Here is a 14,286-nt window from a genome sequence, read left to right as displayed (position 1 = left end):
CTTCTAACAAATTAGACTGATTAATGAAATTCACGAAGAGATTTGAAGGAAGAGTAGCTTCGTGGAGTGTGAGTGAATTTCTGTAGTTCTCTTCATCAATCCCCTACCATCAAGCTTGCGGCAGAATCCCATCTTCAGCATTCTGTAAGTACAAGTCTCCTGTAACAACAACCCCTCTCCTACCCCTTCCTACCCTCTTATACACCAAGGCAATCCTTCTCCATTCCCCTTTCTCCCTTGCAGCAGCAGCTTCTCCCTCCCATCCAAAACCCTAGATTCCCAACCCCATTCACCCTGCTTTCCCCTATAGGATCGTACCTGTCCCTCAACCGTCTTCCTTCTTTCAGTTTCATCATTAAAACTTCCTCCATTAGGTTTGAAGCAAGGTTGTCAAGGCGGCAAGGCAACCAAAGCGGTTGGGGTTCCGTCTAGGCAATTAGGTGGCAATAAGGCAACCAAAGCAGTTGGGTCAAATTTTTTCAATTGGACGACTTTTATGCTGATAAATTTCTATTATAAGTTAAGCAAACATTCAAGAATCACATTCATCTAAGAACAGATATTTAAGAATCATAATTATGAAAACTATTCAAAAAAGAACACAAACATAAGTTCATCTCATCAAGCATCATAACATATGACTATAAACTATATCAAATTATAAGTATGAAAATGAAAGTAGTAATTTTACATTTCTACTTACCTCTATGATAGTGTGATGCCAAATAAGTGTCTTATCCATTTAATGATTCATTGATTCCCAATTCCAAAATGACTAACTATTAAGTTCGTATACGGTTCTGTAGAATAAATTTTGATCTTTAAAAAGCTCAAGAAAAAATATTATCATGTACAAAATGTCAAAATGGTGACCATTTCAATGTCTAAGCGGCAATAAGGCAGCACACAAGGCGACAAAGTGACAGCAATTCGGTGAAAAAGCGGCAAAAAAAGTGCCATGTTAACAAAGCGGTTCAACACAAGGTGGTTGAAAAAACACCTTGCCGCCTAGGTGGACACTTTGACAACTATGGTTTGAAGTTTTCTGCAATCCATCTTCTCTGGAAACCCTAAACCCAAATTCGTTCAAAAACCTATTTCTCTCTAACCTTATATTGAAAGTCTAAACCCTTTTAGGATCAGCACCTCTCATACCTATTCTACCTTCGACTTCTACCCCTAAAACCCTAGAATCTCAAAAACTCTAAATTTACAAACCCTTAGGAAATTCTCTGCAATTACAGTTTTGCTTAAAACAGAATATTTTCATTTTATTTTCAGACCAAACCCTAACCTGGCCGAACCCTAAAACCCTCTCTCATTAACCCTGTACCTTCTCTATACCTAGGTCCAACGGTTGGAAACCAAATCAGACCTAGCCATGATCCAGTGTGTTTTTTGTGCAGTTTAGTTGCTGCCCTTTGAATTCCTGACCTAAACAGCAAAGTATTTAGCCCTAGGTTGCCTGCTGCTTTCTTAGAAAAGATCCTAATACTGGCCTCGTATTCCAGGGTTACATCAAAGCCCCCCCCCCCCCCACAGAAAGAAAAAAAAAATCAATTAGATTGGAGAGAAGTTCTGATTGTTGAGTAATAGTCTCCCATTTGAGCACTGTGTGCGTTTTAGTATTGAATCAGTCAATTAGTTTAGGGATTCAAGTAGTAGCAGGTCGGATTCTGTCAATAAGTTTGAAGATTCAACCCTGGTAAGGTTCCAAGTGAAGTCCAGCTAAGATCCTTGACAGTGGCTGCAGGAGACAGCTTTGACGCCGTCCACAACAGCATTTCAACTTCATCCAGGCTCCATTCAAGGTCCTAGCCAGGTACTATTGGAAGTCCTCATCAATCACTTCCCTTTCCACATCTTTTCTAATTTCTCTTGAATTTTCTTGAATTTTCGGACTTTTCTAAAGACTCCAAACTCAAAGATAGATCTATACCAATCTAACCATCATCTCTTTTCCAGACTTTAGGAACATTATCCCCCCAACTCTAGTGATCTTTAATCCCAATTTCATCCCTAGCAGACCAACCGAACCCTAGATTTGTTCATCCTTATTATTTTCTATTTCCCCTCCTAAATCTAGAAACCCAATATCTCCCAATCCACCCATCCGAAATCATTGACACTTGAAGAGATCATTTTAAGGAACAAAATTAAGATATCCTTTCAAGTTTCTTCCCATCCCACTAAGTTTTGATTCCATCTCAAATCTATCTGATCATTCTTGATGTTACTCCATACAATTAATCCAACTAGGGATTAGAACACAACTATTGGGGAAACAACCACCCATACACCTTAACTGAAACCCTACTTTTGGACTTGAAATTCAGGTCTAGCCGTAGAGATCCTTGAAGCGACAACCTTATTCGAGTAAGGCTGCATCAATATTTTCTCGAGATGTTCTCATCTCAGCTATGTACTCGGTCAATTGTTGTGGACAATACACATTCATTATCTCATAAGGTGTCTGCCCCTTAAGACCTAGGCAAGCCTCAGCAATAGTGTCAATCATGATGGTCTGGTAGTAGGGGCCCCGTGCGGCTTTTGTTTGGGATGGAGTTGTACAACTTCCACTTTGCTATTGACTCCTTTAGCATCCCCTTCCTGTTCTTCCAAGCCCCCATGATCTTAGGTGTAACTTACAATACCTAGAAAAAGTATCGACTGGTTAGGGTCAATATATAACCCAATGTTATTAATACTGTTGATACACTTGATACTTTTATGAGCTATCTGACTCAAAATACTTTTACCAAGTAGACCTGTAAAGATCTGTAATCGATTTTTTTTTAAGAAAAACTAACTTGGGTTTTCTTTCTACTGGCAAAGTAACTCTTGTAATATTGATTTCATCATCATTTGGTACAACTTGCAATCAAGGATTAAAACCATATTTACCTAAAAATTATTTTATGTCAACTTTGAAATTTATCTTCAAAATATTGTTTTTAATTTTTATTTTATTATTATTATTTTTATTATTTTTTTTTTTTTGGCACAGTACATTAATGAAAACAAGATGAATGATTATACTAAACTAGGTTCTGTTTAGCAATGAGGTGTTAAAGTCTAAATGCTAAATCATCCCCAAAGTGAAAATGGCTTTCATCTGTATTATTGCAACTTTGCGAGTAAGGTGCTTCATCCTTTATGCATAATCAATTGAATTCATTTCTTGTATATGATATATTTTACTTATTACTTAATTATAGCATTCTATGCTTCAAAGCGCATTTTGCATGTATCCTAGACATTTCCATGTAAATTTTATAGTGTATCTTGTCTTCTCCAATACAACAACAACAATAAGCCTTTCCCAACTAAATGGAGTTGGCTACATGGATTCTTGCCCTCCGATAGATTACAATGTCTCTTGAAATTACCTTTCTGCTGCTAACTGACTCTTCTTCATGTTTATTGCATGCTTCTCCAGCTGCCTACATTGGAGGATAATGGTCCATATGGTGATAATTACGGTAGGTTTTCCAACAGACGACGTGGTTTACATGGAGGTTCAAGAGAAAAGGGAGAATTTAGAGGTTCCTATGCACGGAATTCTGATGATGAGGATGTCTTCCGGCGCAAAAGCAGGAACTACAGCACTGATGGTAATTGGTCTCGGAACTCAAGAAGAAACGATGATGATTGGCTAATTAGTAGTAGACGATCAAATCGCTCACCATCTTTCGGGAGTAGAGACAGGTATTAATCCCTCTTTTCCTTAAAATGGCATATCTGTGTGTGTGAATTTTTTATATAATTAAATCCGATTCATGTGCCTTTTTCTTTTTAATCGATAGACCATTCTTCACAGAATAAACTGTGCTTGCTAAACATTCTTAAAATTTGATTGCTTTTTTGACTATAGAGTATAGACAGGAGATCCTAAAAATGTCCTACAAATCTGGAAATGTGGAAGGAAGTATGTGAAAAGAAGCGTAGATAAGGAAGCTTTCGTATTTTCGAAGCTGCTAAACAGCCATGTCATGGTATCTTTGCCTTAAAGTTCAGTTATCGTCCCGTCTTCTGATACTTCTCTAAATCTGTTTGGTTTGATCTTAATATTTATGCACTTTATCCTTCTAGGATAAGTCCTTTCAGTACCCAAAACTCTTATCTTCTTCCTCACAATTTTCACCCAATCCTTCGAGGATCTACTGGGACTTAAAATTCATTGTCCCCCCTTCGTTTTCAACTCCTGAGAAGCCTTATTTGAAGTTGACACATTAAAGACTTGTGACTTCCACACAATTTCCTGATAAGAAAAAAAATTTGCATTTTTTTAATCAAAGAACTTGCAATGCTCTGCATTTCATATAAAGTAGTCAAAGTTGTCAAGGCGACCAAAGCAGCTAGGGCACCGCTTAAGAGCTTAGACAACAAAGCAGCACCTAGGTAGCAATACAGTGACCAAAGCAGTTTGGGCACTTTTTAATGCAACTGTTTTATAATGCACAAATAATATACCTAAAAGAAATACGGTTTTACTATAAGCTAAACGAATGTTAAAAATTTTCATGTAAAGTGTAGGGATATTTGGTAAAATTACTATTTTCAACAAGTCCGTAGTTGGTCTAGTATGTTTGTGGGACCCTAGACCTACTTTTTTTTTCGAATTTGAGTCCATACTTGTTATTAAAAGAATCCTTGTTAGGCTAAGATTCCTAAGCTATGAAGCAGTCCTCTAGGTTTCTCCTTGTTGCAAGATCCCATATCTACTCTTAGAATTCAATTTGGACTCTTCTAGAGTGAGATATGAAGGTACCTCATGAGTCTTCAGTCAAGTAGGAGTTTCAGCTTAAGTTGTTTTCTTAATTGAAGTCCTAGTTTGATTGATTTCCTACAGTAGAGTCCTGGGGTGAGTTCCTTCATATAGGCTATAAGTAAGCATCTCTGGGTTGTAACAAATCAGTTTATGATTAATGAAATTAAGTGAGAATTGAACGAACATAGACTTAAGAGTCGTGGGTTCCCTTGGAGGTACCTGCAGCTACTATTTGAAGGAGTTTTCTGCAGAACTTTAAAATTTCCAGCTTCCATCTTCTTCCTTAAGTAAGTATAACAGCCTCTTCCCCCCCCCCCCCCCTCTCTCTCCCTGCATATCCTTTTTCTGGAATTTTCGGACTTTTTCTTAGACCTAAAATTCAAGGTCAGATCTATATCTAACTAACTATTAGATGTGTCCCAACTCCCAAACTTTAGGAACATAATTCCTCTAACCCTAGTGACCTTCATTCCCAATTTCAGCCCAATCTGGCCAACATAAACCCTAGGAAAATTCTGTAATTCATCTTCTCCACTAGAAACCCAACACCCTAAGATTACAAATTCCTAGTTCTCTTCAACCATTTATCCAAACCCTAAGCCCTTGTAGAATGAACTTCATTCAGCCCTAATAGACACTTGACCCTAACCCTAACACTAGCCCAAACCTTAAAAGCCTCAGATTTTTAAGAAACCCTAATTTTCCAAAATCCTAGACTTGAATTCATTTCTGAAACTAAAATTATTGTCAGGTTTCAGAGTTGGTTCACTAAACCCTAGACCCTTGTTCAACCCTAGCACTCATAAGTCAGCCAAATACCATTAACTGTAGGGTACTATGGACCCTAGAAGACTATTGATTCTCAGGAAGAGGATCCTGGAGTGGGCTTAATCTAGGGCATTACATCAAAAAATCAAATCCTAGATCCTGGTTCACATCAGATGGATTAAAAACTTTATGGGGGTGTGGGGGGAGAGAACTAACACACCATGAACCAATTATAAGTCGCTGTCTTTACAAAGGGAAAGGCATGGGCCTAAAAGTGGAGGGGAAGAAGAAGAACCCCAAGCAACCACAAAAGGCTAAAAGGGAGGCCGAAGAAAACAAAGGGCACCTGTAACCTGACAAAGAGACTCACATTAAAGAAAGCATGGAATCATCAGATGGAGAAGCTGCATAAAATGCAGGATAACCCACAATATCACAATTGGTTGTCTTCACATAGGATATGCTGCAAATACCCATTAGAAGGAAAACGTTTTCATTACTGGGCAAGTAAAAATCTGGGTGGGAGTGTGGTACTGCTTCTGAGATAAGGAGGGGAAATTTGTTAGGTGGGAAATAGATGCAAACAGGGGTACGAGGAGCAACAGAGTGCTGGAGGGTGATAGTGGTTGAGCCACCATAAGAACATGGAGAGAAGGGCCAACGTCTGATGCAATCAAGTCCAAGTCCAAGTGGAAGGCCAAGGGAGCCCCCTAAAGTAGCTGCCCAGCAGCTTTTTTTTTCTCTGAAATTTTTTTTTTTTAAGTTCTTTTGTGTACTCTGGTAGAACCAGTGGTAGATTTATAATTCTGTCCACTTGAGCGGCATGTTGGGCATGTGAGTCTTTCTTTCAGAAACATGTGGTTATTTATTATTTTAAGTCAGTCCTTCTACAGGTCTAACCATAAAGACCTCGTAGTATTAGAAGTCGGTTAGAAAAAGGCTGGAAAGTCAAATCAGACTTGGAATTCCAGCCGTAGTTTGTATAATAGAACCCTCCACTCGATTGTGGAAGATCATTCTGAATATTGAATAGCAAAGCTTGTCTTCAAGTAATTCCTCGTGTCTGTTAGTAAGGTCTGGTTCTGCCAATAGAGAGTTGAAGATCTGAAAGGTGAAGTCAAGCCTAGGCACTTGCAGCTGGTTGAAAATCAGAGCTCAACCTTCTATACCCACCTGAGTTATTCCATCTTCAAGCCTCAATTTGGGAATATTACTGGCGGCCTACATTAATCCCCATTTCATCCTCTCTTATTTTTCTGACTTGGATCCCCATTCCTTGGTCCAATCCCTTCTCTCCACCTCATATCAGGAACCTCCACATCCCACAACCAACCATCACTTCCACATCAAACTCCAGCCATCAACCCACCATCATACCCCTTACCTTCTGTCCAAACCTCAGCCCAACAGACCACCAATCTCCTGATCTGATCATTCTTGTTTTTACCACCCAACATGCTTCCAAAGTCAAGAAATCTAACGTCTCCACATCCCACCATCCAAATCCAGTTAAACTTGGGGAGATTATTCTAACATCTCACTATTGTTGTTTGCTCTTGTGTCAGTACCACTACTAGATACAGCATGATTGGCAAGTTGTTTGGCACATTCTAACTTTCCATGTTTGGCCTAACCAGCTTCCACCAAATGTTCAGTTTTACCACAGTGAGTACATAGCCTAGATGCTTTATTAAATTGCTGAATACCACGGCTTCCAAAAGGTCGACTAACTCCCCCTGAACCATGACCATGTACCCTTCCACAATATATAGTAAATGCAAAATTTTCTCCTTTAGAAATATTTCTAGTATGGCCCCCTTGGGGCAAGTTAACACGTTGAAGTCTAAAATATACTTCACTGAGGTTGGGGACATGCTCACCAGCAAGAAGATGTCCTTTTACGGATTTTATTTCAGGGTTCAATCCTGCAAGAAACTTAGAGACAAAAAGCTCATTCCGTCGTGCTTTAAGCTTCTCTATGTCTGTAGTTAGGTTGAAAGACATTCAACTGCTCCATCATGCCTTTGAAGGAGTTGTAATAATCCTGCAAAGACTCTGTTCTTTTACAAGTCATCCCATATTCCCTTGGCAATCTTGTGGAACATAACATTGGCTGCAATAGCTAGTTCCATGCTATTCCACAACCAAATTTTGATGATTGCATCATCTTGGGCCCAATTAGAGTAGGATCTATCAGTCTCAGCAGGAAGTTCAGCCTCAATGAACTTAAGCTTACCTTTTGCAAGTATGTAAACACAAACAGCTTGGGACCCAAGCAAATAATTAGAGCCACCTTTGAGTTTGATCGAAGTAATCTGAACGTTCACTTGATCTACTTGAGATCATTTGGATTCAATAGTATCTGTAGTCGAATCATCTGTAATTGAAGACATGGTAGATAGAAGAAGAGATCACAAAGTGGAGACACGAAATAGAAGTCCAGCACTAGGAAGTTTAGGGCAAACTAAAATTCTACAGTATGCAGTAACAAGCAAAATATTTTGTAGAAAGCAAAACCGAAAAAGTGGAAAAAGGATGTAGGTAGTTCTGAATCTGATCCAAGTTCTGGAATCCAATTACAGATAATAGAAAGAAGAGATCAGTTTACATCAAATCTTGATCTAAGTAGCTGGTAGCACATTTTTTTTGCAGCAGCAGGTGGATGCGCACCAAAAAACTGTCTCAAAAGAAGCTGATTTGATTAACTAAGCTCTGATACTATGTTAGAAAACCAAGCTTTAATGAACCAAACCAGATCTGAAACGAAGGAGAAGAGCAAAGAAAAAGAAGAGAAGAAGATAAAGAGAAGAACCGCAGCAAAAGCCTGCGATTCTAGCAAAGTAAAACTAGAATCGCAGGCTTCCTTTACTTATAGAATTCAAGTGCAGCATACAACTAGAGAGACAAGAAACTTGTCCTCTAAAAATGAAATAAAGAGTACAATTCATGGACATAATTTTCTAGTCTTCTAACTCCTAAAATCTATCCAAAATAAAAACTAAAAAAAAAAGAGTTCTGAAATTAGTAACTAACAGAAAATAAAAACTATGCTTTCTAAAAACTCGCAAAACTTGTGTAGCAAGATTCCTACTCTAGAAATAGAAAGTAGAGTAGCATATTTAAAAAAGAAAACAAGCATCAAGGCATGCTTGCACACCAAGGCAGCAGCCTTTGGTGCTCCTGTGTATGCTTCAACAAGAACCTAATGTGGTGTTTTTGTTTTGCATTCTTGCCTTCTTGGTTAGTAGTAAAAGTCCACCTGTAAAGGTTCTCCCTTAGTGGAGAAGCTTGTCCCACTAGGCATGCCAAAGAATTTATTGGTATAGATTTCACGTTGGTTCCAAATATGGTGGGATCAAACTTTGGAAAGAAGTTTTAAAAAGACTTCACCTGATGTGATTGGGTTTTCTTAGAATGTGGGTTCTTCATATGCTTGTCTTTTGGTATACTAGATTTCCAAATTTGCCCTTTACATATGGTGGTATTGGCTAAACTCTGTAACCTATCATGTTTGTTAGAAGTTGTGCTATAGAAAAGGCTGCATGATCAAATATACAGTGGGGTCCAAGCATTTAGAGTAACCCTTAGATGCAAAGCCCCTAGTCGTATGATGATGTATGCCACCATAGAGCCCATCCTGGGTGGCATTGGTGAACTCTGACTCCTTGGTGATTCTGATGGGCCTAACTATGTCTCCAATAGTGGAACTGCCATACACTGTGGAAATCGTCCACCATCAGTATCATCATCATCACCACTCACCACCACTATCATCATCTTCTCTAGCTTGAGTCTAACTAGGAACCTAGGTCTCATCTAGATCCTGTGCATATGTGGAAGGGACAACCTCATCGTTGTGTGGGCACATCATCTAATCCCCGTATGTAATACAAGTTGCCTCCTGTGCATGTACCGAAAACCCCCGTTAGCCATGAACTAATCGACATCAATGCCCGCCTAGTTGAGCAATATGTGGGTTAGGTCTCCCTCTAGACGGGTCCAATACTGGCTCACCTGTGTCCCTCACCTAATCGACAAGGGGGTCCTCATCTTCTGAGTTGACTCCCATTCTCTAGTTCTATCTGCTAGGTCTAAAAGAAATTCCCAAGCTTTGGAATCATCAGTGAACGATGTAAATCCCGTGGGGCACATAGATTCCAAAAGTTGCTTAGTTTGATAATCAATACTCTCATAAATTATTTGGCATAAATGCCACAATTCTAAACCATGGTGAGGGCATTCTTGGAGGAGGCTTTGAAACCTCTCCATTACCTTAGCAAAAGACTCATTGGGTTTTTGACGAAATTGAAGAATGTCATTTCTTATCTTATTCGTCTTGGAGAAAGGAAAGAATTTTTTCAAGAATAGGACAGTGAATTGTTCCCATGTGGTAATGCTATCCAAAGGTAGGCTATAAAGCCACTTTTTTGCTTGGTCCTTTAATGCAAAGGTAATAAACCGTAGTCTTACGGCATCATCAGTGAGTTGTTGTACCTTCATAAGGACACAAACTTCCTCAAACTCCCTAAGAAACAAATATGCATCTTGATCAGGCAACCCATGAAATTGGGGTAACATAGACAAATAATTAGGTTTAAGTTCAAAGTTGTTACCCCTTACATCGGGTAAACGTATACAAGAGGGTTGTGCGGACCGGTCGTTGGGTAAAATCTATCCCTAAGACTCTTAGGTGGAGATATGGCGCCACCTATGGTCAAAGTAGATATTCGAACAAGTCGGTTGGTGGAATCACGAGTCCAAACAAGCATGCACTCGGGTTTTTTTTTTAAAAAAGAAACTAAAGAATAAAATAAAACGAAAAACAAAAGGGAAAGTAATGGATTTCCCCACCACAAAGATTGAAACAATGATTCCAAAGCCGTAAGGTTGCCGTGTAGCTCGTACGGTGTCATAGGTTTGACAAAGGGGGGAATCCGTATAGTCTTCGGAGCCACCTACAATCGAATCCTGGGAGGGGATTCTCAGTAGAGTGGGGACTACTATATGTTTTTGTTTCTACTCAAGTTAAGAGTAATATCTTTGATTTTTTTTTTTTTTTTTTTTTTTTTTTTTTTTTTAAACACTTCGATTTACCTAAGAATGAGAAAAATAAGATGAACAAATATCTCCCCGGCAACGGCGCCAAAAACTTGTTTGCAAAATAAAATAACCGCAAGCACACAGTATCGTGTAGCTAACGGGTCGATCTCAGGGAGATATGCCACCTAGAATTCAACTTCTTAATAGTAATGCGAGAGTGGAATGATTCAATTTTTGTTAACTAATTACTTAAACTAAACAAAAAATCCTAATCCATACATCTAATGCAATCGAATTGAAACGAAAAAATAAAGCAAACATAACTAATGCATAAATAAAAGACAGGGAAAAAAATGCAAATGCAACACCACCCGTCACCAGAAACAGAGGCACGACTGTAGGCTTGCTCCGGTTATGTGGTCCGAGATAATGAATGAATAGGCAGAAAGTAAATAACAGAAAGTAAATAACAAAGCAATAAAAGGAAAAGGAAGCCTTAACCAAAGAGAGGCACGACTGTAGGCATCTCTAATCAAGGATCCAGGGGAAGGGAGAACAGTAAGTAAATGCTGAAATTTAAATCCTAAATTAAGAATATGGAGGGGTAGATAGAAGCGGGAATGGAGGGGGGAGAGAAGACTATTGAAGAATCTTACTTGCATCTTCTAAACAAAACTTGAATAAACAATTCGAATCTCAACCAACCCTAACAACCAGATCTAGAATAAACTAGATCTGCAATTGCTAGACCCAGAGAGAAAGCGAATCCTCTTGAAACTTGAACTTTAACTTGAACTTGAAATTGAAATTGCATTGATAAAACTAAAGGAATTACACTTGCATAAAAGAAAAATTACACAACTTCAATCTTCCTAAACATTCAGTCTAAAAACTAGAACTAGAGCCTACAAATTAATCAAAGAACTAGAGAAAACTAGAGCAAACTAAAGAGAATAGAAAGTGCAAGACTAAAGCAAACTAAAGAGAAAGTAAAGTGTAAAACTAAAGAGAAAATCAAGTCTGTTAGACCTAAGAGGGAGGTAATATTTATAGAAGAATGAGAATAATTTACAAACAAAGAAAAATAATGATAATAATAATGATAATAATAATAATAAGAGAAAAATAGAAAGAGAAAAAAAACAAATAAAGAAGGAGCAAACAAAATTCGTTAGAAAGAAAGAGAGAGAGAGAGAGAGAGAACAAGTGGAGAAATAAAATAAAATAAAATAAAAACTTGCTTTTGAAGTTCACGTGGAGACAAGGTGGAAGCAAGAAAGAAAAGTGGAAGAAGGAAAGAGAAAGAAAATAAAATAAAACAAGAAATATATATATTTTGTTAACAAAAATATAGGTGGGTTGGTTATTAAGGAAATAAGAAAGTAAATAAAATAGAAAGTGGGAAGAAAGAGAAAAAACTAATTAGAGAAATAAATAAAATCTAACAAAATAAAATATTCTAAAAAAATAGAAAATCCTAGTCTTTGACTACTTGTGGGCCCCATACAATTCTCAATTACAATAAACAAAAATAAAATAAAAATCCTAATCTAATTTTACAAGATATTCTGGAGTTGGCCCATAATTACATCTCTAGCCCATCATGCTCCAAATCAGGCCCACTTTTGCAGTTGAGAATTTGAACGGACCTCTTGACGTGTAAAATCGCATGTTTCATACTCAAAACTCCAGATATTCGCTAAAGTCCTAGAAATTCATAAAATCTGCAAAAACAACATAAAACCCAAGGTAGCTCCACTCAAAGTGTTAAAAATGCATGATTTATGCCCTAAGATTTCACACATAAATGTGCTCATCACATACCATAACATGATCAATTACATATGAATTTATTAAGAATACATAATCATGATAATAAAAGAATATGTAAACATGGCACTACTATACTTGAAGTGCTTATAACAGTCATATACTGTAGGAAATACGATAAAGAAGGTAAATCTACTAAGTCTCTAACATAGAAGCAAGAATCACATAATCTATGTAGTTATGATAACAACCGTCCTTACCTTAAGTCGCGATGATGATAATCCAACAATCTCAAAAGAATGATCCAAAGATGGTAATAAGACCCTAGACAAACATAAATGAAAGGTTAGAAAAGAAATCGCGAAAATCGGAGGTCGAACGGGTCAAAACGGAGCAAGGTTGCTGTCAGCAGCAAGTTTGGTCGATGGTCCTTGGTCGATGGCATCGACCAAAGAGGATCGACCAAAATTGTCTTCGGGGCTGCATAATGAGTTTTGGGGATTTTGGTCCGAAATGGGTCTTCCGGGGTTCGGATCGATCCGGAACTTGGAAAGAATGCTAGGAACAGTAGCAGGAGACTACGTAGCGAGAATTAACATGATCCAATGGTTAAATTGAAAACCCCCAATTTGAGGTCCTATGTTATATATGCTAGAACCATAGTCTTCAATAAAAATCATTGCAACTTCAAGAGAACCTAGGAATTTAATCAATAGAATGATGAACAACAGAATATAGACAATTACTAACATATGATCAGACCTAATTGAAAGAGAAAATCAGATTAAGAGATGAATTCATGTTGTAAAGAAGAGAAAAATCAAAATAAGAAAGCAAGAACATCATGTATAAGAATCATAGCATGGAAAGGGTGAAGAGAGGTTTAATCAAAGGTTGCAAGGTTGCAGCACCTTCCTCACGAACTCAGTAGCAAGAACAAGATGAGGTCAAAGTAGATTAGAGAGAGAGAGATTACATACCTTGGAGAAGAGATTAGAGAAGAGAGACAATGATTCTTGTAGAAAATCATCACTCAAGCTAAGGAGCCTAAGAGGAGTCTTCCCACGTTCTTAGGTGTTGGAATGAGTGAAATATGGTTCTAGGTTCGAGGTTTCACTTAACTAGAGAAAGGAATATCCAAAAAGCATCTTTTTCTCGAATCTGGGTAACTTTGGTCGATGGTCCCTGGTTGATGGCATCGACCAAAGAGCATCGACCAAAACAGGTAACAGGTTTCAGCAGAAAATCCAGAAATAGTTCAGCAACTTCGAACAGGGATTCGGAGGGCTATACGGGGTCAAATTGAGTGGGGTTTTCTCCTACAAGTTCATCAAGAAGTCTAGTTTCGGGAAATATATTCGGATTGAGCACAGGAGTTCATTAGGTATTTCAACTAATTCACCCATCTTCGGTGCGCAGATTCAAAACTAACACTGACAATGCTCTCAAGTGAGGGGCATCATCGTCAATGTCCAAGGGCTTGGGCTCCGACACCAAATCATCAACCAAAGGGTCCACAAGTCTCTTTTCCCCCACTTTGGGTCTTTGGACCTACAAACATAATAGATTCCAGGCTGGGTCAAGGTTAGGATAAGGCCGGATATTACAGATCTACCCTAAGGGAAAGGTCTGGCATGACTTCCTAAGGCTTTCAAAGATAATAACACTAAAATCAAGGTCCAACTTTAAGGTTTAACATCAAACGAGTCTTTCTTTATCCCAAAACAAATAGGGTGTCCTGGTTAGGTTTGGGCTGGATTTTACATTCTTCCCCCCTTAAAATAATTTCGTCCTCGAAATTGGGAGAGTACTAGGCTTCTAAAGAGATGGAGGACATTGCTTTTATCTTGACCTTTCTTCTCCCAAAATCTTCGGAAAACAATTAACAATAAATTTTTTGTAAGAAACAAGGAATAAATCTAACATGCTTTGAAATC

General features: G+C 38.1%; 1 protein-coding gene across 3 annotated transcripts in view; it reads left to right on the top strand.

Moving 5' to 3' along the window:
* Positions 1 to 14,286, top strand: part of LOC149019761 (DEAD-box ATP-dependent RNA helicase 3B, chloroplastic-like) — a 44,848-nt gene that overhangs the window by 20,555 nt on the left and 10,007 nt on the right. For all 3 annotated transcript variants that reach the window (XM_089153737.1, XM_089153735.1, XM_089153736.1), the window contains one exon: positions 3,440 to 3,708. In XM_089153737.1, coding sequence (XP_089009863.1) covers positions 3,440 to 3,708 — 269 coding nt within the window. The remainder of the gene's footprint in view (positions 1 to 3,439; positions 3,709 to 14,286) is intronic.

The sequence above is a fragment of the Hakea prostrata genome, chromosome 4, assembly GCF_041222555.1.
Source record: "Hakea prostrata isolate BN-2017 chromosome 4, UWA_Hpros_2, whole genome shotgun sequence".
NCBI lineage: Eukaryota > Viridiplantae > Streptophyta > Magnoliopsida > Proteales > Proteaceae > Hakea > Hakea prostrata.
The sequence above is the reverse complement of the archived record's forward strand: the minus strand, read 5'-3'. Positions and strand labels throughout refer to the sequence as shown.